Source organism: Sceloporus undulatus, chromosome 2, assembly GCF_019175285.1.
Source record: "Sceloporus undulatus isolate JIND9_A2432 ecotype Alabama chromosome 2, SceUnd_v1.1, whole genome shotgun sequence".
In the NCBI taxonomy this organism is placed as follows: Eukaryota; Metazoa; Chordata; class Lepidosauria; order Squamata; family Phrynosomatidae; genus Sceloporus; species Sceloporus undulatus.
This window is the reverse complement of record NC_056523.1, coordinates 40,909,242-40,935,164: the sequence shown is the minus strand read 5'-3', so window position 1 is coordinate 40,935,164 and position 25,923 is coordinate 40,909,242. Positions and strand designations below refer to the sequence as shown.

The window sequence follows — 25,923 nt, the reverse complement described above, 5'->3', positions numbered from 1 at the left end:
TTATTATTATTATTATTATTATTATTATTATTATTATTATTATTATTATTATGTCCTTTGAGGCAAAGCAACAGAACATATTGGTTATGTGGGCAACTGATGTGTATTTGCATTAAAGCACAGTGTCTGGCCTCTGTGTCTCAGTGCAACTGTTCTCTCCTGTGCTGAGTTATACTTCCCTTCCATAGGAGATTTTTGGGAGACGCAAAATCAGTTGCAAAAATACTAGCCAAAACTGTATCAGAGAAGGTTGATGATCACCCTACTAATTAAATCTTACAAAGAAATAGAGGGGGAAAAATGAGTGAAGAAGTGCTGGTCTTGGAGGATCAATTCTCCCTCCCTCCCCTCACTCATACACAGAGCCCCATCATCAATATATCATCTCAATCTCAAAGACAATAAAATTAAAATACGTTTCCAAACACGCAAGAAAGGAGAATCTTAGAGTGCTGGACAACTATCTATTTGGGATGTGCTATCTCTGGATATCCTACACTGAACAATAGATCTGGACATGTCCCCTCCATTGCTCCAGTTCTGTGATTTCCCCTGACCTCAGTTAGCTGTCTGCATGTATATGCCGTTGAAATGTCAATTGGGGAAAAATAGTTAAGATTACAGTAGAAATCAGAAGGAGTCATCACCTTTACACACACACACACAAACAGACAGACAGATAGACAGTGAACCTGCACAATCTCTACTGTCTCCTTTGTATGACCTTCTGTGGCAGGAAATTTGTAACAGGAACAGAAAAGGATGAATAATTAATACATTTACTGATGTCTGAAACAGCGACATAAGCCTGGCTTTTGCAGCATATTTTATTAATGAGCATTAAAAACAATTGCTCTCTTAATGCAGCAGGCAGTGCAGATAGGGGTGGGGAAAGAAGAAGGGGGTGATGAATATGCCACTGCCTTCAAATGTTTTAAAGAATGGTGTCATTCAGTAACCTATCAAAAGTGCAAGAATAAAATGTTAAAAGGTTGCAATTTACGGCTCTACATATTTTTACGGTCCTATGAAAATGCAAAAAACTATAACAGTATAATCCTAGGGAACTTTTTTTCATAAATTTGACTCGAGACAGAAGGGCAGGAGGTGGTGTGCCGGCGCCGATTCTAGGGTTCAGGAGTGTGCACCAACCGCACACCTTGTCATGGGGGCTGCCATGATGATGCAAGCATGGTGCCGTGTCCGTACATCAGGGCGCTATCCTTGCATCATTGATGTGCCACAGTGTGCTAATGGTGCACTGGTGGCGGCACCCACCAGCTTTTAGCAGATTCTTTTTGATGCAGAGGGAGCTCTCTCAGGAGCAAATACAGGCGGTGCCAGCCCGCCCTTTTAAGGCAGTCTGCTGAGCCCCTTTGTCGAAATACATCCAGTGAAACCTAACTGTATCCTAAAGTTTCCATAGTCAACAATGTGGGTTATCAGCCTAATAGGTTCTCCTTCCATGAGTAGAAAATATCCTTCCCAAAGCAAAACTTCCCCTCCATTGACATAAGCTCCTTCCATTCATGGAGTGAAACCTTGTTATTTAAGCCATTGCTTCCATACTCTGAACTGCATATACAGGACAGAAATTGGAATTAATGAGTCTCATAGGCTTAATAAAACAAGCATTTGCAGTCAGGAAAAAAATGTTTCTTGGCTCTGAACATCTGAGAAATTAGTTAAATGACTCATGCTTATCATTCCCTTCTTGTCTAACAAAGCAAGGAATCCTGACTGCTTCATCCAGGCCAATGTAATGAAAAAGTGTTGAAGGTCCAGCTGTCCTTCCCATTTCCATTCTTTGAAATCAAATGGAAATGAAGGGTTGGTTGGATAAGCGTCTCTCTACCATGAAGCTGCTTCCAGATGCTCATCATGGCAATCTCACCTCAATATCTTTGTCCACACTTCCTGCTTGGTGTGGCAAAGCAGAATGCTACAGATTTGCAATCACTCAAAGTGAATACCACCTAGAATGATCTACAGTAAATGAAAAAAAAATCATAATTTTGGTGGGAGAACACCCACCAAAAAGTCTATTTTAGCTCCCAGTAGAGCCTGATTAAACCACGATTGGTACAAGGCATGAGTGGAGAAAACTGTCACCTTGAATTTTTTTTAAAAAGCTGATATGGGTGAATCAAAAACTTATAAAGAAGAGGTTGGCAATGGTGCAAATGTGTGACCAGTTTTTGCTCCAGTGCTCCCTTCCAGCCAACCAACAGCCACACTGGTGTGTTCCCAGAAAGGCAGGGAAAGTTTTCCAGACTGCATCAGTTCTTGAGAATCATGTCAGGGACCTCCTGCTAGCAGTGAATCAGCCAGAGTCCAAAGTGGGCTGGGTTGCTCTCCATTCTCTCACCCACAGATCCAATTCATCCATTCTATAAATTTTTCTCATTCACCTACATATAATTAACCTTCCCACATTAGATTGATATAATTGACTTATAATTCTCCCTTGATTTTCACATACCCAAGAACCACCTCAATCATTTTCTGTTTCTCTATAGGGAGGGTTGGTGGGTATGTAAAGCCCTCTGATGGAGCAGTAAATGGAAGATGTATTAATAAGCAACACCTGACTGATGGTTCATCCCATCCTGTTGCACTTCCTGGGAGAATGCATTGGAAAACCTTGTGTCAATGAGTAAAGAAAAGGTATAAAACTTTTTCCCCTCTGGAAGTAAGCAGCAGGCTGAAAAGGGAACACTGAGGTGGTCAGAATAGACACTGTAAGCTGTTTGGGATAACTTTATGGGCTGTATTTTGCCAGCATGTACCTGTACCTTATTGTAGGGAATAATGTGGCTGTATAATCCTCTCTTCACTTTTTTTCAATTCAATTAAAAACCACAGAGAGCTTTTCTTTTCTTGCTGATTTCAATTCACACACATTCCCACATGCATGCACACCTACATAGTCCTGCACTTGAGGGACAGGTACATATTTGAGGTACAAACAACAATGTCATGCCAATTACAAAGCAAATGTGAGGAGGTGTATGTATGCCTGTTAATGTAACTAAATGTCAGGAAGGTAATTACTGTGTGTGACATTTATGTGACTCTGCAGGACATCATTATTCTTTTCCGATTGCTTTACTTTCCAACCTAAAGTGTGGTACAAATAGCAGTTTGACCATGAAAAAAAAATTGTGTGGGACACACACACACACACACACACACACACAGGTAGTAACAACTCTATTAACCAAAAAGTAATTGTATTCATCTTTCTTGACCTTTCGGTCTTCTGTAGGTAATTACTATGTGTTGCAAGGATGTAGATATCTCTTTCATTATTGCAATTTACTAAAAAAATGGAATGGTAAAAGATGGGTAGGTTTAATCATCTGATGGAAAATTTCATTGCTATCTTAATTGTCCAATAATTTTTTTTCCAATACACAAAATAATGACCAAAAATGATATGGAAATAAAATGTTGTTTTTCCCCCAAAACTTACATGCAAACTGAAGTTTTGCTTTCCTGCTCAGAATTGTTCCAAATGAATTTGTGACCAAACACTGGTATGTTCCAATATCCTGTTTTTTATGTGGGTTATTGATTACCAAGCTGCCTCCAACCAGCCTGTAGTGATAACTCATGGTAAGATCAATATCTGTGCCGTTTTGCTTCCACCTTTGAGGGGGGGGAAAATCAAATTAAACTTATAATTTACAGATGCTGCTCAGGTTTCATTTTTAAATAGTGTGCTGTAGCATACCTGCAACAATAAAACCATGGTAAAAATGTTACAATATCATATCATATTTCACAGCAGACTGGTTTTTATATCTATCTTGTAAATTCCACTGTAAATTTTACTGTATGAAAAATCCTTTCTTTTTAGTGGTGCATTCTAGGCAAATATCCAAATGTTTACAAAAAATAATTATAACTTATTCATGCTAACCAAACTATACATTTGGATAGCAATACACAAAATGACATGACTACAGATACTTTTTAAAAACATACTACAAATGGTACCTGGAAATATTTTACAGTCCTTGCATTTGATGTCATAAATTTGCTTATAGTAATGATTTCAGAGATATAAATCAGAACAAATTATACTTCAAAGGGCAAGTAGAAAGTAGGAAAGGGATGTTTATCCCACTAGTTTGAGATTGATAATGTAATAATGATAACACTGTTATTTTAAAACATGATTTGTCTCTGTTAGCCTGTTAGAGAGAAAATGAATCGTATCTGCAACATATCACAGCTATTTACAAATGTCAAAATAAATTGTATTTCATAGATAATCACATTTTGCACAAGCATTAAAAAGTCTTGTGGATTAACTGTTTGTTGTATTAAAAGAGAGTACTCCTAACTCATATACAAAGCTCATATCATGCTCCGATGAAGTTGCTCATCATGTTTATGGGACAATGAAAAGAATTTGCCAAGTGGATTTTTTTCAACAGGCAGCTACACTTAAAAGTGACAGTTATGTGAGGAAATGAGAAGGTCAAACATTCAGGTCACGTAAAAACTGTATTATGTTACTGTATGGAAAAGGATCTTGTAGCACAGGTTTTTGTGGGTTTTTCAGGTTATGTGGCCATGATCTAGATGAGTTTGTTCCTGAAATTTTTCTAGCATCTATGATTGGCATCTTCAGAGAATGCTGGAATGGAAGCGAGTGGGGTTTATATATACTGTGTGACCCTGGGTTGGAAAGAGTGATTTCCATGTTAATCTGTGTATTGTTCTGTTGTTGAATGGTAAGGCCTTGGGGTGGGAGGATATGCAAGGAGGATTTGTGTCTATTTAATTACAGATCCACTGTCTGCTGGGAAACCCTAATCCTGGGTGGTTTTTATTTGCATTTGCTGGCTCTTGATTTCAATGTTTTTCAGGACTGGTAGCCACATTTTGCTAACTTTAAGGATTGCTTCTTTCCAGTTGAAGATGTCCAGGTGCTTGTGGATTTCAATGGCTTCTCTTTGCATTCTGATAGTTGTTGGCATGGTCGAGAATTTCTGTGTTTGCAAACAAATTTTTATGCCCAGGATGGTTTATAAAGTGTTTTATACACTGGAAGCAGGCCTGCATCTGAGGGAGTAGACCAAGGGGCTCTACAGACTGCCCCTAGGGGCGGCAGGAGCCCACCCCTTTTCTGTCCAGATTGGGGCCATGGCAGCTTCATGCCACAGCTCCGACCTGGCCTCTGGATGGCACAAAAAGGAGCCACAAAAAGTGACTTCTTTCTGCACCCTCCAAAGGGCACCATAGCAATAGCAGCATAGCTGTATGGTGCCTCTGCAGTGCTGCATCATCTGGATGCAGCGCCAGAGGCATACCATGATGGCACGTGCCATATGAAATGGGGCATGGCATCATGACACCCTGTCCCTGTCTTCTTTCTTTCTGTCTTTTTGTTGGAGTGGGGAGCTTTTTCATGGCCAGATATCTTGCCCCAACCCATTTCTTTCTTAAAATCAACTCTCTTTGGCTTGGGAGTACATGACGAGAGTGTAAGGAAAAGAATTCAGAGTTTGAAAAGTGACTTTTAAAAATAACCCAATTAATTTAATTACTTATTGCACTGCTTCAAAAGAAGCTTGTTGCTGTTGCTCATGATGATGATGATGATGAAAATAAGAAACTTGCTATGTTAATTGTGCTGCTCATTACAATTATGTTATTGATGGTTATTTTGATGGAGGAAGAAACTTAGGATTGATAGAAGAATGGCATAGAACTTGAAAAATTCTTATCCAACTGTCTTTTAAAATAATGTTATGTTTTAAAGCAACTAGAAACTGTGATTTCTTACATCAGTAATGTAATTCTGCTCTTTTCATTGTATTATTTACAAAATGTAGCTTTTTTGAGCCCTCGTTGCCCAGAAAAGTAACTAGAGGCAATTCTTTTACTCACAACTCCAAGCTCTCGTTTAACTGCTGTATACCAAAGTGGCACATAAGTTGGCAGATCACACTAGCACCAGGTTCTTGTGACCAAACCCTGTGCATAGTACTGTGCTGTGTTATGCAATATTGAAAAACCAAAGAAATAAAGTGAGTTTCTAAAACAGCTTAAAAGAGGTATGCAAAGAGATCTTGTAGCATTTTTGAGATGAACTGAAAGATGTTGATATCATGAGCTTTTGTAGACTTAAGTCTACTTCCTCAGATGCATTTGGACTAAAAGAGCTTAAAAGAGGGTTGATGCGTAATAGCTGGAAGCTAGTGAAGCTATTATTTTAATAAAGAAAACTGTAAACTACCACTATTGGTTCCATCTCTAAATTATTGCTCAAAAGTTGGTATCATGGTGGGATCTGCATGGGCCAGGATATTCTGGGAGCAGCCTGGAGTATCTTGGGCCCAAACTTGTCCTGACCTCCCTTTCCTACTTTGGACTTTCCATTTCAATGATGGGAGGCTGTTTGCATGCATGACCCACTGTGCCATCTAGTGCATCCACAGCCACAGTGGGTCATTCTATCTGAGTTGGAACAAGATGTCCAGAGATGATCACATGGCTGGGCAACTCTTTCTGATAAAGCAAGTGAAGTGCAGCAGGATACATTTTAAATAGCCACCCAGCATCAGAATGGCGAGTGCCAGACCTTCCCAGATCTGGAGCAACTAGTGACAGTTTTGCCTCATATTAAGAAGGGCATGTCCTGGTTTGGTTCTGAATGGGCTATACATCATTTGGGCCTGTTACAGACAGCCAAAATAAAGCTGCTTCGAGTCACAGTGGAGGTATGGTGTTTCAATGATGCATGCGTCCTAAGCGTCCAGAAGCCACACCAAAGCCACGCTCCAGTCCTTAGGGCTGGAGCGTGGCTTTGGTGCAACTTCTGGATTCTTAGGACATCATTGAAACACCATACCTCCACTGTGACTCAAAGCAGCTTTATTTTGGCTGTCTGTAACAGGCCCCAGTCTGCTTCCATCAGTCCCGGGGACTGGCCCTGCATCATCTGGACTCCCCATTGAGCAGATAGAGGGAGGCTGTTTTATTTGGCCTCTGCAGACAGGGTCCATGAGTTTCCTTTATCAGATTTAATTCTGTGTATTTAGGATATCTGTGACTAGAATGTTTATGACTAGAAAAATCATTAATCTTTGAGGAGAAAATTTGTTAGTGGTATATATTAGAAAACAGATTATTTTGGGAGGGAGATACATACGTTCAAAAATGAGAGAAGACTCCTCAAATATCAGGCTTATTGCATTCCATAAACAACTGCCTCAAGTTCTATTTTTTTACCCAAATAAAAAACTTTGCCTTTATGAATGAGGGAGCATCAAGCTGTCATAATGCACCCACACTACACCAGTTGGTGTTTATTTTGACTCTCATTCTTATGTCCTGTATCCAATTTCACATTTTTGTCAAACCCAGTGGAGTTGTTGGGCCTTTTTCAGCATTCTGTTTCATATTATGTTATTCCTCTGGATTCCAGTTAATTTACCTCCCTGCTGCCTACCCCTCTATTTAAACGTATGTACAATATGCCCCCTGGAACCCAAACTCCTGCCCAGCTTTCTAGTAGTAGTGTTTATAGTGGTGTTTAATTTGCCAGTTCCCTTTAATTTCAGAATCAATCACTGAAATAACTGCTGTCATCATTACATGGCTCTCAATTAGGCTCTATAATTGTTTCTCAACACAGATGCAAAGTTGTTGGCTTACTCTCAGCAAATGCATTTTTACAGTGTCCCCATAATCATTCCAATCACATAGAATGATTATTATTAAACTGTGCATATAGATCAGGGAATCAGCTCCTAGTTAGGGTCTTCTCTTAATTAATATGTTTAAATCAATGAAGGAAAACTATTAATGGATGCATGTGATTGCCAGGTGAGGATTTAATTATATTGCACATACCCTAGTGAATTCCTTAAAATTAAAAACAACAACTCAGAAATGATTTCATATATAATTTCAAATACATGAATTTAAATTTAGTGCCATTCTAATGAATTTAAAGAATGTTTTTAAATGCACACATAAAATGTTACTTTATTTGTCTGTGCAACTGTGCCATTGCGTTGCTTTAACAACAACAACAACAACAAGAACATAGGCCAGAAATAATGCAATATAAAGTTTAAAATGTGTACAGGCACAGTAGATTCAATTTAGGGGGAAATGTGTGCTTATATTTTTAATAGGATTAAATGGACTATGGACACTATGCAATGTAAACAGTTTGATCATAATTAATTATTAAAATTGCTATTAGTTTGGAGTTGTTGTGTCTTAAGGTACATTACAGAATTATAGCACTATGATCTTAGTTTAACTGCTATGGCTTTATCCTATGCAATCCTGGGTTTTGTAGTTTAGCAAGGCACTAGAGTTCTCTGGCACAGAATGCAAAACACTCTTCTCTAAACTAAAAATCCTAGGCTTCTATAGGATAGAACCACAACAGTTAAAGTGGAATCACACTACATAGTGTGGAAGAGCCGTTGATTAACCTGACTCATTGTGATTATTTTATTGATGTTGTTCTATGCAGGCACATATCCTACCAGTTGTCGAAATATTTGGTATCTATGGCCCCATACAGAGATGCCAAAATAAAGCTGCTTTGGGTCACTTTGGAGGTATGCTGTTTCAATGATGCATGCGTACTAAGAGTCCAGAAGCTGCGCCAAAGCTGCGCTCTAGTCCTTAGGACTGGATCATGGCTCTGGCATGGCTTCCAGACTCTTAGGTGTGTTACAGACCACCCAGAAGGGGCAGTCTTGCACCTCTGCCGGTTGCAGCATCCGGGAACTGCAGCAGCCAAACGGCGCGGTTCCCAGATGCTGCAAAGAAGGAGCGCAAAAATCACGCTCCTTCCTGCACCCTGGAAGAGACGCCGCAAGTGCCAAAGTGCACACTCGCGGCATCATTTCCGGGGTGCGACATACGGAAACAGCACGTCCGCTACATCAAGATGGCGGCAGCTGTGTGGAACGGCCGCCACCATTTCGTACGGACTCAATCTGTGATAGGGTTAGGGGCAGCTGGAAGAGACACCCCTTTCTAACCCTAGCATGGACTGAATCCTTCCTAAGGTGCCCGTCTGTAACGGGCCTAAGTACGCATGCATCATTGAAACAGCATACCTCCAAAGTGACCCAAAGCAGCTTTATTTTGGCCTCTCTGTATGGGGCCTGTATTAGGCAGAATGCAGAGAGCTAGTGCAATATAACAGTAGTAGAAACAATAATAAGTATTGTGGATGTTCATATCAGATAAACAGAAAATTTGCATTTACTGCCGCATAGAATCCATTTTATGATGGGAAAGGAACACTGGGAACAAAGCATTCCAAAATCCAGGAGGTAAAATTGGAATTCCATTACTAATGCAAAAAGGGACTTCTGAGATTTGTGGGTGGTTTTTATTTTTAATCTACGCCTCTCGTTTTATTTAGAATTAGAAATGATGCTTCCAAAATGTTTTTTTTTAAATAAAAATATTAATTTCTACTGATTTAGTCTGACAATTAACAAAATAATATAACAAACTAAGCACTTTGGCCTAAGGAAAATAGATTTTGCATCTTGCATTTTTACATTAGAACTACTACTATTAAATGTACTTGGAATGTGTAAGTGAGAGTTCAGCTGTGAAAATTGTTTGAATTTCACAGTAATGTTGTGATCACCAATAAAGCAGTTGCACTAAGTCTTGGTCTAGGATCAAGCCCTAATAATAATAATAATAATAATAATAATAATAATAATACAATTTATTTGTTAACCGCTTTTCCAATGATCAAAGCGGGTGTTGTATACAACACGAATTGCAATAACAGGAAGACATGAGAATAAAATTGCAATACAATAAAACTTCAATAAAACATTACAGATTACCAATAAAACCTTCACAGTATACACAATATAACAAATCCAAATCAGCAAATGTGGACAGTAATACATTCATATTGGGGGGGGGGTAGTCAGTGTTATTAGAGACATCAGGGAGGAAAAGAAAGAAATGCCTGCCCTAGAATTAATATGGGATGACAGCTTGACTTATAATGCCAATGTTAGGTCTAAGGTTTTCACAGAGTTCTTTCTTCAATACAGTGTTTCATCGGACAAAGCTGAAATTCAAAATGCTCTGATGAGTGGTGCTAGCTTGTTGAAACTGAGCAGCGTGGTTGGACATGAAAAATCAATCATCATTTATCCAGCACACTTTGGCAACTCTGTTCCTTTTGCTTTGGACTAACTCCCTTCAGCTCAATTCTGTTTTGAATTAGTAGCTCCCAAAGCTGGAAAATAGTTGGGAGTTTTTCACATCTGGAATTGGTTAAAAGAATGGAGTCATCAGGTGGAAGGGAGAAAAAAAACACTGTGCCGTTGCATATGCACCAGGGCAGCTGGGTGAAATTGGCAAGTAAGAAACAATAAAATCTAAGGGGTGTTACGGGGCAGGGGAGGATGTCTTGGGAGGTGTATTTAGCTGAATGCGGAGCCTCCAGACGGCCCGCCCGGGGGCTGTGCTTCAGGTGTTGGAGCTTCCACACGGGGGGCAGTGAAGACGCCTCACCTGGGTCCGTTTCGGACCCGGAGTTTCCAAACCACCGCCTCGGAGGACGCTGCAAAAAGAGAGGCAGCTTCCGCACGGGCGGCCAAAAATGAAGGCTTTTTTTTCTTTTGCCGCATGAGAAGTGCGCAGCTTCGCAGCTGCAGCGCTAAGCAGCGGCGGCGCAGCAGAAAGCCTGTCTCGCGCATTTAAAGCCACCAAGCCCCTTTAAACTTTTTCCCTGTGACTTTAAAGCTAGGCAGGAGTGGTGTGAGGTAGCAATGTCCAAACTCTGTCTTCCGGCGTTTGGACTTCATTCCCAGAATCCTAGACCACAGGGCAAGGTGGCTGGGGATTCTGGGAGATGAAGTCCAAACGCCTGGAAGGACAGAGTTTGGACATTGCTGGTTTGGGGACCAGTGAGCCAGGCATGGTGGGAGGAGTGAGAACAGGAAGGGTAGATAGAGTAGATAGGGCTGGGAGGGAACCATGTCCTGGGAGGCGAAATGATGTCTTTATGGGACATCATGGGACCTGTTGCCTTGTCAGTGCTCCCTGCCCCTTGATCCCAGGCCCAGGCCCCCTGTAGTTGCCCTTTGCCTTTGGGGGCACAGTTTAGAGGGCATCAAAAGGTCTTGGGCAAATTCAAGCTCCGGGGTCTTTTTTTTTCCTTTGCCGGCTGGTAATGCGCAGCTCGCAGGGTAAGCAGTGGCGGCAAGAAGCCTATGGGCACATTTAAAGTGCCCAAGCCCCTTTAAAACAATGGTGGTTCTGCCAGCTGGTGATCAGCTGGTGTTGGCATCCTTGTCCGCTTGCACTTTGCCAGTGTCCAGCAGCATCATAGATGCCTCCTCTCCTTTGGTCCCCGCGCGCTCCTGCTGATCTGCAATGCGCAGCCACAGCTGTCTCCGCTGCCACCGCTGTCCCCCTGCCATCTCCCCTCACCTCCCTTGTACATATGCCAATATTTACCGTTTTAGCGTTTTTATTGTTAGGTGAAAATGGCACAGGAATGTGTGTAGGGGTGCACTTTAAAGTCCAAACTTTCCAGCAGTGCTCGTACATGTTGCTCTAGGTTGGGTTGGGTTAGGTTACGAGGCTTAAAATGCCCGCAGCTGTGCTCACGCTTCCACAGCTGCATGGCAGGGACGTTGCAATTAAAGCCTGACTGCAAAAATGCGCATGTTCCAAGACCCCAACTCACTATGTGACGGAGCTTTTAAATGGGCAACTTAAGTAGCGGGCTAGCAATTCTGTTGTACCGGTGCAGCAGCTCTCAGGCTTCTTCCCCTTCCGTATGTGTCAGCATTCAGGTAGGACTGCTCCAGTTTCTGCAAATGTTTGGCTGGGACCATATAGCTATTAGGTCAGCCTGTCTCAGTTGGAGACCAAGACGTCCCCTGCCTTTTTTCCGGGGTGGTGGTGGATGGCTGTGCCATCCTGCCTGGTGGGCAAAGGGGAGCCGCCACACAGCTGTGCCGGACAGCCAAACTGTGCCTGTTCCCGTGAGAATGGCGCAGGAATGTGTGTAGGGGGTCACTTTAAATCCCAAACTTTCCCTTTTCACTTTCTACAACCAAAACATCCGCCGGCAAAAGTTACAACTTCCCGCGGTTCTAGCCAACGCATGCGCACAAGTGGCTCTAGGGTATGTTACGAGGCTTAAAATGCGCCGCAGCTGTGCCTCAGCTTCCACAGCTCCATGGCAGCGGACGTTGCAATTAAAGCTTGACTGCAAACCACCGATGTCCCGGGAACCCGACCCATTATGCGACGCAGCTGACACGGAGCTTTTAAACCGGCAACTTATATTTGCGGCGTGCGTAGCATTCTGACGTATCGGTGCAGGGGCTTACAGACAGAGCTGCGCAGGTACGCATCAAACAGAAAAGAAGCGGAAAAAGCAGCACCTTTTTAATGCCGCTTCTTCCCGTTGGGGCGTGCGGGGGGCGTTTCATGACGGCATTCAGGTAAAGCCCGTCTGAAGGCTCTACCTTCTGACGTCATGAGTACCTCCTTTTTGCCCGTCTGTAACCCGCCTAAGTTTCATTTCTCTCTGAATGGTGTCTGGGACTTACTCATTTAATGTTACCTCTCCAACTATGCCTTGCATATTTCCCATATTTCTTGCATTCTTTATGGACTTGACGCCCTGTTTGGTGCCGTTAACTATTGTGTCAAAAGTAGCGGAAGGAAAAAAAAACAAAGACGTTTGTAGCATGAGCTTTTGTAGACTTTGTTACTTTCTTCAGATGCTTATGGTGGAGTGGAAGCCCAGAGACGACAAGAGTGCAGGAGTTTAACTGAAGAAACAATGAAAAGAAATGTTGGTTATGCCGACCCCAGTCAGCAGTTGAATAGAACCATGAGCTATATTGATCATAGTTTGCAAAGGGCTCCCCACATGTAGGTCCTTAGGAACGACATCTCGTTGTTTGCACTTGTTGAGAAAGATGTAAACATATCTGGGCAAGTTTCTTGAAGAGGTTTTCGCTTCATTTGGCTAAATTTGGTCTTTTCATAGTGGTAGATTTTAAGATATAGCCACCCTGTGAATGAATAGTATAGAGACTTTGTAGCGACCTTTGAGATAACTGAAAAAAATGAAAAAGAAAGAAAGAAGTTTGTAGCATGAGCTTTTGTAGACATTAGTCATCCTTGGCCCCGTCCACCTCGAGGCATTTAGGCCTGTTACAAACGGGCCGTTTTGTGCGTGCAGAGCACACACTAGGGTTAGAAAGGGGGGTGCTTCCGCACCCCCTAACCCTAGTGCTGCTCTGCAAGCACAAAATTGCAGCGGCCGTTCCACATGGCCGCCGCCATAAGGACGTCATGGACCGCGCCGCCTCTTACGGGGCAGGCACGGAAGTGAGTCCTTCCTCGTGCCAGGGCGCTTAGTGCACTCTTAGCATGGAGCAGGAAGGAGCTCCGTTTCGGAGCTCCTTCCTGGTTTGGTCCGCTGGGCGCAGCCTTCACACGGCTGCGCCCAGTGGACCAAAGGAGAAAGGAGCCAAGTGGTCCCCTTTCTCCTTCTCCCCATCGCCGCAGGGTGTCCTTGGGGCTTGAAGCCCAGGATACCACTTTTCAGGCTGCGGGGGAGGAAAGCAGGTTTTGCCGCTTCCCCACAGCCTGAAAAGCGGTGGATCAGGCCTAGTGGCTGCCATTCTAGCCACTGAGGCCCCGAACACGGGGAAAGGGGGGGTACAGCCCGCCCAAATGGGCGGTCTGTAACCCACCATAGAGAGTATCTCTAAGCTTTACCAATTTTGTCATGCCTACAACCGTTGACCTATTGATTTTAAAATTGTCCTCCAGTTTTGTGTTTTGTGGTTAAAGCACGCTGGTATTGCCCCAAGCCCCTGTTGTCACTTGGCGGGCATTTCTTTCTTTTCCTTAGCTGGGGGATTTGCTGATATTTGTTCCTCTTCCTTGAACGAGGACTCTTGAGGGTTGGAAGAGATCTCACATGGTTTCTGAGGATGCCAGGTGTCATATTTGTTTCCAAACTGTAGGCTTATGATTTGTGAACAACTCCTCCAGTGTGCTCCTCCCACTTTGAGGCGGTTTATTCAATGTGTTTTTGTTGTTTCTTTTTTGGGGCATCCAGGGTGGGTGAGTTGGTTCCCTCCTCAAAAAGAGAGGTCTTCATAGGTCTCTTCAATATAGAGATGTGTCTTTTGTTAACATGCTGTCTGCTAGTTGTTTATGCGGTCCAAGTGCGATCAGCTTGGTGGGGTTCCACCTTATCTTGAGAAGGCTCCAAGGCTCCCACCTTTCCCCAGTCCTGCTCAACTTTTGGTCAATTTGCCCTTCGGTAAATGTTATTTGTTTTATCCATGGGGACGGTTCCCCATTGACACGTTCCAGTTTGTGTTGTGCTACGCATGGCTGTACGTCACTTGGAATTTCCTCCTGATTAATTTGGGGACATTCTTTCATATTGGTACAGGAACTTCTGTCGTCTCAGTCTGGACTGCCTATTGATTCCTAAAACTGGGCAGGTGTGAAAATCTAGACCTTTGCCAGCTATTATTGCCCACTTTGGACCCTTGTGTTGGACATTAGTTGTTTGCGTGTAGGGTTGGCAGAAGGTGTTACTGCTTGGAGCAGCCTTTTGTGGTGGCAGCATCGTCATGTATTGGTGGATACATGACATGGGAGCTCTGAAAGCATACGTTGTGGTCATTGCAGAGGCCCATATTGTGGCAGTGCCTCCTTGTGACTAGGGGCTTGATTGAGTACATGCGATCCGATGGTTGCATGGGCTGCAAGATGGCCTTCCTTGCCCTAGATCATCCTGAAGCTTGCTGTACCAGGAATTTGGTTCATCATACAACCAGGGTGTTGTCAATGTTCAGCCCCGATCCTCATGCTTTTAGGCAACCCTACCTGGTTGCTGTTTGTTTTATAAGTTGTGGCCTTTCCTCCATATGCTGTTCTGGGTTTTATTTTGGTGGTTGTCCCCTACTAGGCAATGAAATGCTGAATGGACCGCAGAACAAGACAAAGAGCCTGACTGGTGGAAAAGCCGTCATAAACCCTATGATGAGATAAGTCCAAATTTGGAAGGGTCTGGGATTTAATTAGCTAATTAATTATTAATTAATTAATTTTATAGCATCCACTCCATCACTAGTTCTTGTTATTCATCTGTGACTGTGACCACTGTGTTGTGATTGTGTTGTTTGTTCCACTTCATTTTATTGGATTAATTGAAATTGCAAGTGTACTTCCTCTGAGTTCCAGTTGTCTCCATCCTTTGTGAGGCAAAGCCCACTTTGTTAGCCAGAGGGAGTACCTTTCTGTATGCTAATAAATTCAAATTTTATCTCCTGGACTGGAATACTTTGTTCCCAGTGTCACATGGCCAGAAGAAGGAAGGATCTGCCTGCATAATATTCCTCTTTCACCAGAAAACAACACAACAACCATATTCACAAAATGCAGGCCCTGATTAATATTGTCATTTTTTAATCCCCCCTCCTGTATAATTTTTTAATACCTTTTCCTGATGGGAAACGTAGAGCTTTGAAAGCTTGCATCATGTAATTTGTGCATTTTATTGGTCAAGTAGTAAAGGAAGGGATGTGGTGGCTTAGTGGTTAAGAGGCCAATTCTATGATCTGAAGATCGAAGGTTTGGCAGTTCGAGGCCTGAGTGCTCCATGATGGAGTGGAGTTCCTGTCACTGTCCAAGCTTCTGCCAGCCTAACAGTTTGAAACTATGCAATGCAAGTGGGTAACAGCGTGTTGGTGCAGTTCATGCTGGCCACATGAACACCAGAGCAGACCTCAGACAATGCTGGCTCTTTGGCTTCGACATGGAGATGACAGCATGTTTCCCACAGTTGGTTAGACTAGACATTCATGTCACGGGACTACCTTTACCTTTAAAGATATCACAGTTTTGTGGATTTTATGTCAATGTACTTCGCTATATCACACAGCACAGCACCTTTGACTATTTTTTCATAATGGAGGAATAACTCTTATGCATATCCACTACTTATAAAAGTATTTGGCAGCTCCTATCATGTGTAGATCCCAGGGTTGTTACAAATGGCCCTATCTGTGTTAAACCACACAGTTGCTTTAACTGCCATGGTTCTGTCCTATGGAATCCTGGGATTTGCAATTGCAGGAGAGATTTTTACAATTCTCACCCAGAGAACTCTAGTACCGCACCAGATTCCAGCATTCCATAGGCTATTGCCATGGCAGTTAAAATGGAATCATAATGCTATAATTGCACCCATTCTGGTTATAGCACTTGAGAAGAAGAAGGTTGATTTCATAATTTGAGGGGAGATTCCAAAAGTTGAAAATTATGATGGCAGTGCTCATTGCCCCCTCATTCTTGGCAGTCTATTCAGAGCTGTTGTGACAGGGCAACCTTCAGGTCCTTCTCTCCATGATGCTTTTGAATTTCATTGTCATAGTTTTAAAACTGTCATCCCCCTGTTTTGGATGTTTTAGTGTTGTAAATCTCCATTTATTTAAGCTTTGCAAGCGATCATATAATTTCCACGTTTTTTCTTCCATTTGAGGGATTCTCTGCAATTCTGAATTCACAGATTTCTTCTGCAGGAAACAGTGTTTTGTTTTGGGACAAATATACTGTTTTCTATGCAAAAAAAAAGTTTTAAAAACACATTTTTTTTATAAAAACAAAAAACAAAAATCCTTGCATTCATATGTGTGAGAAATGAATGTCCCTTAACCTCCCCCAACTGTGATGAAATTTCTGAGTTTTCCCTATGTTCTGGTGGGAGTTTTCCCAGTGTGTCCGACCCCCCTTTTCTTCTTCTTCTTCTTCCAATTTGGGACTATATAAATTGTAAATATTCTTCACATTTACTGTGTGACCAGGATTGGGGAGTAAAATTTCAAGATGTTTAATTTTCTCATTAGGTTTGATTTTTTTTTTTAAGACAAATATTCAAAGCATCGTTCATAGAATGTTGATGGATAAGGAAATAAGTGGGATATCTAGCATAACTTTCTTAATCAAAATAGAATAAAAAATAAATGAATTATTTGAATTTGACAATTCATTTCCATACACTGTTGAAATTGTTTGGTCCTTCCTCTACTTTGTACTTTGTACAAAAATTTAGAAATGAGATAGTCTTTTACTATTTTTGTGTGAAGGACATGTTTTTGTGCATACCTCCACAATTTTATGCCCCAAATATCAGCTCACAGCACAATTTCCATACAGATTATTTTCAAAACACTTAATGATGTGTGAATGGGATGCAAGAACTGTGCAGAAAATATTTGTTCTCCTCTTCAGCAGGGAGAAAACTGGAAATTGTTTTCTCACTCCTGAGAAAAAGATAGTTGAATACTAGACCCTTCAACTCAGTTACAAAAGAGGAGTTTTTAAATAAATATAGAAGTTTTAAAATGCTTATGTTTAAAAGAACAAAACCATACATACATAATTGAGAGGCTTTATATGTAAAACGAGTGACAGGGATTTCATAATTAATCTGATCTGCCCATTTGTTAAAGTTAAAGTTTGTTTTTTGTCACCGTTATCAGTTTCATTTATCTCTTTTTGTCGTTCAAGTTTGAAAAAATGAAGTAGTGGTTTCTTAAAAATATATTTCAATTTCATTCAAAGTAGTTAAAACAGATTAGAAAAATATACCTGTAAAATGGTGAGGGTGGGTTTCCTCTCGCTGTACAGTTCAAAAGTACTTCTGGATTCTCAGAAGTCACCATATAAGTAACATCAAATGGTTCTTGGATACAACTTGGTCCCTGAGGATGTTCTTCATCTGTAGAATGGAACACTGATGTAAAATGGCTATTCTACTACTAAAGCTTTATCAAATTCCTATGATGTAGTATCAGTGGGGGTTCAGGTACTACTTTTTAAAAACAAAATTGGGCATTAGTGCAGAAAGCCCCACCTTAACTCTTTGTTGTATTCAAGGACTGAGAAATTTGTGGTACCTGAAATTTTTACCATATCCATCATATTCCATAGCTGAATTCCACAGTTACGTAAATCCAACAGCAACTGTATGGAGGTGTGTGTGTGTGTGTGACCCACCTTTTCCCAGCAGTGGAACGTACAAATAAATGTACATGTCTGCAATGTATGCACAAGCCTTTATTTTCCCAATCTGTGGTGGTCGAGGGATGAAAATCAGTGACTTTCACTTTCCTTCTATTCACATTAAACAAAACAAAACACCTCTGCCTAAATGCTGCTGGCTAAATTACACTGAGAGTAGATTTACTGAATCAATCAATGCACATTCGATTCAATAGGGCTACCAGGGATTAACATATGGATCCAAAAACATTCAGCTCTATCAATTTATGAACAGTGTTTGGAAATTTTGTAAGGTTAAAATGAACTAACTGTATTTCAGCCATATGCAGGTCATATTCTGTCGGCACAACTAAACGCAGTACAGTTGTACCTGCTTTCCACTATGTAAATAAGTATTCAGGTAATCATTCTTGGCATATGAGAACAAATAAGTGTAGGTTTTCCTGCTGTGGGGGAGAAAATGAATATGTCTGCACAAGTCATAAACCAATATTACCACTTCCCAAAGTATTTTGGAAATTATTTATGCAGACATTAGATGGGATTGGGGGGGGGGGGGGGAGAGGTTTTCAGAAAAAGTTGAGTTGTTTGTACAAAGACCATTTTTCATAAAAAAACAGCGTGTTCCCAGATAACCATGGAGGAAAAGATGGAAATTCTGTATTTTTTACACCACACACCCCAGCAGAAGAAAATTGCACAAAAAATGGGCCTGCTGGAAATAGTTGTTATTTCATGAAGATTTGGGGGGGGGGAAACTCCCTCACAAAATTTTTTATAGAAACCTACCACATGTATTTCTGCACCGGAATGGCTTAACACCTATAGTATCTGCAAAACATGTGAAAAACTGGACAAATCTCTCATTAGTTTTCCCAGCTGGCATTCTGCTATTACAAACTGAAAACCAATATTCCAGAAAGAAAAATGAATAACAGTGAATATTCTTTCATTCCTACTGTCATGTAGCTACTGAAAATGTGTAGTTGTCTGGAAAAAGGATGAAGCCTATTCTGTCCATAGGCATAGCTGGATTCCGAGGATGTTCAAAACTAAATGCTTAAAAGCCTATTTGGACAATTCTAGTCCTATCATACAATCACACAACTTGAAGGGGCCTCTTTGTCATTCTTAGAGCTTGTTCCCACTAGGGGAAACCCGCCGTTCTGAATCGATTTCATTAGGCAGCGTGCCCATTAGGATTCGGTTTAATCTAGAACAGTTCTAGACCAACCGGAATCGTCCCACTAGAAATCGATCCAGAAGCGGGTTAAAATTACAATCCTGTTTTCCTCATTTAACGTGTTTAAAAAAACACTAGGTCCTACCTAGTTGTTTTTCCCTTGATTTGAGTTAGGAACCGGAGTTTTAGATGGAACGAGCATTTGAATCGGGCTAGAAGGATGGGAGGAGCTGACTGCGATGGGGCTGTCATTGGGGGAGTTGCTTCTGTCCCCATCCGTCGTGGCTTGTCGCATTTTCTTCCCTCACCCCTTTGTCCGCTGTGGTCTTCAATAAGAGATAAGGATTATTTTTATTTTTTATTTTAATGGTTTACAGGCGCTTAATCTCTTCAGCGCTTTAAGCGCTGAAGTCCCGGCTGCTCCAGCGCCTGCATCTGCAAAGGGACTACAAGGCTTCACCCGGTGGATTGCAACCTCCCCTCTGTGTGGGGAGAGCCCATTTAACGGAGGGAGCAGGAAGGGAGCTCCTCTCAAAGAGGCATTCCCTGGACCGCGCTTGGGCTACTGATTCGCCCAGGAGGGAAGGTGCTGCATGATCAATGGGGGGGGTGGGGTAGAGCTTTCTCCCTCTCTTTCTCAAACGGAATCTGCCTTCTCCTCCAACCCTGGGAAGGATCTTTGGGACAGTGCTCCCTCCCTGCTTTTCCAGCAGCCTCCTTCATTGATCTGAAGGCCATGACGGAGCTGCCTGGAAAACTGTCCCTAGTCATGGAAGAGGTTTGGTTTCTACTAATTCGCATTGCCAGCAGCCCCTTCTCATGTATCGTGGCTCTCTGAAGGGTTCTGCCTGGGTCTAAATGAAGCGATGCTCCCTGAAAACCTATCCATAGTTCCTCTGGAGAGAGCTTTGGTTTCCTACTAAATTCGCATTGCCAGCAGCCTCCTTTCATGATCTCTGTGGGCTCTCTGAAGGGGTTCTGCCTGGCTGTCTTAGGAGACATGAAGCGGGGATGCTGCCCTGGAAACCTATCCCATGATTTCTCTGGAGAGAGCTTTGGTTTCCTACTAAATTGACATTGCCAGCAGCTCCTTCTCTATTGATCTCTGTGGGCTCTCTGAAGGGGTTCTGCCTGGGCTGTCTTAGGAGACATGAAGCAGGGATGCTACGTCATTCTGACGAGTTAGTATTGATTGCAACTCCAAATAAGGTTGGAGGAGAAGAATCGCTTTATTCTTTAAACACCGATTTCATGCCAAGTGAGAACGCTTACTGAACGCTTGCAGGTAAAAAAATCCGAATAAACAAAGCAGATGGTAGAACGATGAATAAAGCGATTCTGAAAGGCTGGGTAAACAATGTGTTATTTAATTTCGATTTTATTTAAAAATGTTTTATTTTAAATTAGTATCAAATCCTAAGTGGTGAACAAGCTTTATCCATGTAGTATCGAAAACATCAACTTTATGAGAAACTTGCAAAAAAAAATATTGCAGAAAAAGAAGGAAAAAAGAAAAGAAAAAATAGAATGAAATTCTAGCCCATCCATAATGTACTCCTTAAGACGTCCCTTTGTAGATGAGTGAAAGCAGAGTCAGTCACACAGTGCAAATTTGAATGCTATTCAAATATACAACATTCATGTGCCCTTAATATTCACCCAATCACCTTACTTCCTTTATAGCCATGGCTATAAAAATATAAGGCACTCCATGCCCTTCCTTCATTTCAAAACCTTACATAGGGAAATTGCTTTCCGACTTTCCCAGATAGTCTGCAGGCAATTTCCTCCTCCCATACAGCAGCAAACATTTCATGTCTGATTGATAATAACACCTCATTTCTTGAAGATTTGTGGGGCTTATTTACATAATGAAGGTGAGGGAGAGCACTTGTTTGTATCCCTGCTTCAGAATTATAGGGATGGCTGTTACCGCCAGCTAGCCTATATCTTACTTCTGCAGAAAGATCCTTGAGAAAAGTTCAGGAAAACATGTTAAGGGATCTGATATAACAGAATGACATGGAATAAACCAGCCAATCAGGCAATTATACCAGTGTAGATTGCTATGACCTTAAGGCCCTATGTGGGCAAATATCATATTTTGTTTCCTGTAGGTATATTTTGAATTCTATAACCCATATTACAATAATTTCCAGTGCAAACCAGCACTATTTTTTCAGGGTTTGCAAAGTTTTACATGTTTTACAAAACCTATGCTATAGTATATGAAAGCTGTAGCTTAATCCTGTGCATATTTACTTTGAAGTAAAGCCTACTGATTACTTAGGGAATACTCCAGATCATGCATACAGTTACAGTGGTGTTATATGTCTTTAGAAGTAAATTCAGTTGTGTTCAGTGGACTCAGTATCAAAAGAGCATTTGTTGCTAACAGCTAAAGACATAGCCTAATGCCACACTGCAGAATTAATTCAGTATGACACTGATTTAACTCTCATGTCTCCATCATATGGAAAACTGGGATTTGTAGTTTGTTGTGGCACCAGAGTTCTCTGACAGGGAATGCTAAATATCTAACTCCCCCCCCCCCAAACAAAAACAACCCTACAAATTCCAGATTTTCATAGCATTCAGCTGTGAAGTTAAAGTTATGTCAACCTCAGAGTTCCACATGTTGTAGCCTTGTGGATGGACTACTGTAACAGGATTATTACAGCGGACTACCATTGAAGACAGATAGATATCTTTAGCTAGTACAGAATGTTGTTGCTTGGTTAGTTAAAGTCAGAATAATATTATCTTGTATATTCAATGGCTATTTGCTTCCCAAGGACAGAAGAGAATAAAAAATGCCAGAAATAGAGCCAGAACCCTGAATGCAACTGTTCAACAACTTGTGCGAAGGGACAAAGAGAATTACTATAATAATCAATACAGAGAAATAGAAGGTGACAGGAGAAAAAGAAAGAACAAAATAACTCTTCCACAAGATCTAGAAAACAAAGGGTGGATGGGAGTTTCTCAAAAGGGAGATACTGAAGGCACAATTTCAAACAGTTCCAGTGAGAAAGAAAGAACGGGAGGCATCTCAAGAAACCAGGATGGATGACTAACGATCTTTTAACTGAGTTAAGTTTGAAACGGAACATGTATAAGAAATGGAAAAAGGGGGGAATCACAAAAAAGGAATTCAAAGAAATAGCAGGCATGTGTAGGGGTAAAGTCAGAAAAGCTAAAGCGCAGAATGAACTCAGGCTTGCTAGAGAGGTTAAGAACAATAAAAAGGGATTTTTGGGATATGTCCGCAGCAAAAGGAAGAAGAAGGAAACGGTAGGGTCACTGCGTGGAGAAGATGGCAAAATGTTAACAGGGGACAGAGAAAAGGCAGAATTACTCAACACCTTCTTTGCCTCAGTCTTCTCAGAAAAGGCAAAGGGTGCTCAACCTGAGGATAATGGAGCAGAGGACAGAATAGGGGAATTTCAGCACAGAATAAGTAAAGAGATAGTAGAGGAATATCTTGTTAATCTAAATGAATTTAAGTCTCCGGGACCAGATGAACTACATCCAAGGGTACTAAAAGAACTGGCAAATGTAATATCGGAGCCATTGGCAATCATATTTGAAAACTCCTAGAAAACAGGGGAAATCCCAGCAGACTGGAGGAGGGCAAACGTTGTTCCCATCTTCAAAAAGGGGAAGAAAGAGAATCCAAACAATTATTGTCCAGTTAGTCTGACATCTATACCAGGAAAGATTCTAGAGCAGATCACTAAACAGAGAGTCTGTGAACATCTAGAAAGCCATGCCATAATAATAATAATAATAAAAATCAACATGGGTTTCAGAGAAACAAGTGATGCCAGACAAAGCTGATCTCTTTTTTTGATAAAATTACCAGCTTAGTAGATGAAGGGAATGCTCTGGATATAGTATATTTTGATTTCAGTAAGGCCTTTGACAAAGTTCCCCAAGATATTCTTGCAAACAAGCTAGTGAAATGTGGGCTAGACAAGGTAACTTTTACATGGATTTGTAATTGGTTGACTGGCCGAACCCAAAGGGTGCTCAACAATGGCTCCTTTTCATCCTGGAGAGAAGTGACCAGTGGGGTCCCACAGGGCTCTGTCCTGGGCCTAGTGCTATTCAAAATCTTCATCAATGACTTGGAGGATAAAATTGGGGGCATACGTATCAAATTTGCAGATGAAACCAAATTAGGAGGAATAGCTAATACTCCAGAGGACAGGATCAAGATTCAAAATGACCTGAATAGACTAGAAAGCTGGGCCAAAGCTAACAAAATGAAATTCAACATGGAGAAATGTAAGGTACTGCACTTGGGACAGAAAAATAAAATGCACAGATATAGGATGGGGGACACCTGGCTGAAACTACATGTGAAAGGGATCTGGGAGTACAAGTAGACCACAAGTTGAACATGAGTGAACAGTGCGATGCGGCAGCTAAAAAGGCCAATGCAATTTTAGGCTGCATCAATAAAAGTATAGTGTCTAGATCAAGAGAAGTAATAGTGCCACTGTATTCTGCTCTGGTCAGGCCCCACCTGGAATATTGTGTCCAGTTCTGGGCACCACAATTCAAAAAGGACATTGAGAAACTGGAGCGTGTCCAGAGGAGAGCGACTAAAATGGTGAAAGGTCTGGAAACCATGCCCTATGAGGAACGACTGAGGGAGCTGGGGATGTTTAGCCTGGAGAAGAGAAGGTTAAGAGGTGATATGATAGCCCTGTTTAAATATTTGAACGGATGTCATATTGAGGAGGGAGCAAGCTTGTTTTCTGCTGCTCCAGAGAACAAGACCCGGAACAGTGGATGCAAGCTCCAGGAAAAGAGCTTCCACCTCAACATTAGGAAGAACTTCCTGACAGTAAGGGCTGTTAGACAGTGGAAAACACTCCCTCGGAGTGTAATGGAGTCTCCTTCCTTGGAGGTCTTTAAGCAGAGGCTAGATGGCCATCTGTCAGGAATGCTTTGATTTGGATTTCCTGCTTGGCAGGGGGTTGGACTGGATGGCCCGTGTGGTCTCTTCCAACTCTATGAGTTCTTTGCCTATGCAAACTGAGTGATACTTAAAATTCTACCATGAAGACCTTTAGCATATATGGAACAAAAAATGTAAGACGCCCCAGCTGGATTCAGGCAAGGAATAGATACTAAGGGACATGTCACAAACTTTTGCTGAATAGTGGAGCATAACAAAGAATTTCAAAAGAAAAATAGCCTGTGCTTTATAGCATCCGAAGGACACCTCAGGTCTCCTGAAGCCCCGTGGGGAGGAGGAGGCGTGTGCCCGCCCTCTCCTCCTCGGTCCCTTCCTTTGGCCGAACAGGCTCCAAGGGGCCCTTTAGGTCGAAGGGGAGGGAGGCTGAAGGGAAGGGCTTGGGCACCTGTCCCAGGCCCTTCCCTTCAGCTCTTCCCTTCAGCCGAACAGGCTCCAAGGGGCCCTTTCGGCCGAAAGGAAGGGCTTGGGCAGGCTGCCTCCTGGGCTCCTCCACAGCCTTTGCAGCCCCAGATCTCTCCCTCCGGAGAGGGAGGCCTGGGGCTGCATGGGCCGCGATGGAGCCCAGGAGCGGCAGGCCCGCTGCGGCCCCTGGAGCCCTGCTAGAGGGCTCCGGCGACCTCAGCGGGCCTCCTACGGGCCCACCGCCATTTTGTCTTCAAAAATGGCAGCGAGGTCTCACGCAACCTTCCCTGTCCTGCCCCGCGACAGGAAAGGTCACGTGAGACTTCAGTCACCATTTTTGAAGACAAAATGGCGCCCTGAGCAGCATGGAAGCGGGGGTGGCAATCGGCGGCAGGACTAGGCTGGGGCTGGTCCAAAGGCCTGGCCGGGCCGCATCCGCCCTGCAGGCCGGGGGTTGCCGACCCCTGGTGTAGAACATTAAAAGCTATGAATAGCTCTTAAAGAAAGGGATATGCCACATCACTTAATTGTCCTGATGCACAATGTGTTCTCAGGAGAAGAGGCTCCTGTTAGGACAAGATAAAGTGAAATGGAATTGTTTCCAATTGGCAAGGGGGCCAGTCAAGGGTGCATCTTACCATTTTATCTGTTTGACTTGTATGCCAAAAAATATCATACATAAAGCAGATTAGACTTGGAGGGAGGAGGTATGAAAATCAGAGGAAGGAACATCAGTGATCTAAGATGCGCAGATGACACCATACTACTAGAATAAGATAGCAAAGACTTGAAACAGTTATTGAAGAAAGTCAAAGAAGAAAGTGGAAAGGCAGGTTTGCAGCTGAACATTAAGAAAACAAAAATAATGACTACAGATGATTTGTTGTTAATTCTCCTCGAATTGGCAACCCTGCGGATGAGACATCTTCAAGACTTCCTATCTTCCCCTACTTTTCTTAGTTCTTGAAGATTCATACCCATGACCTAGTGAATAGGGCTAATGTAAACATTAACATATAAATTAGGCGATCAATATGCCTGTTTTGCAAGTTGCAGTGACCAAATCATTTATATATCTTGCTACAATTGTTACTGTTATTGTGTGCCTTCAAATTGTTTCCAACCTATATTGTTCTTAAGGGTTAGCCGTTACCTTTCTCTGAAGGTGAAAAACAGTGACTTGCCCAAGGTCAGCCAGTGGCTTGTTACAATTGGATATTTGCATCTCTTTCTGTATGTACATGTTTAAAATCTTTGCATTTTA

General features: G+C 42.1%; 1 protein-coding gene and 1 long non-coding RNA gene across 6 annotated transcripts in view; both read right to left on the bottom strand.

Moving 5' to 3' along the window:
• Positions 1 to 17,729, bottom strand: part of LOC121922678 (contactin-6-like) — a 193,882-nt gene extending 176,153 nt beyond the window's left edge. For 4 of the 5 annotated variants that reach the window (XR_006102208.1, XR_006102209.1, XM_042452385.1 and 1 more), the window contains exons 1-2: positions 17,671 to 17,708; positions 3,476 to 3,651 (exon numbers count right to left, since the gene is read on the bottom strand). Coding sequence is in view for 3 of the 5 variants with exons in the window: in XM_042452385.1 (XP_042308319.1) it covers positions 3,476 to 3,617 (142 nt within the window). In the remaining 2 variants the exon portion in view is untranslated. Of the gene's footprint in view, positions 1 to 3,475; positions 3,652 to 17,670 lie in introns of all 5 variants that reach the window. The other variant, XM_042452387.1, reaches the window with a different exon arrangement.
• The window catches only part of LOC121922680, a 365,925-nt gene that overhangs the window by 227,619 nt on the left and 112,383 nt on the right, over positions 1 to 25,923 (bottom strand). The window lies entirely within an intron of this gene.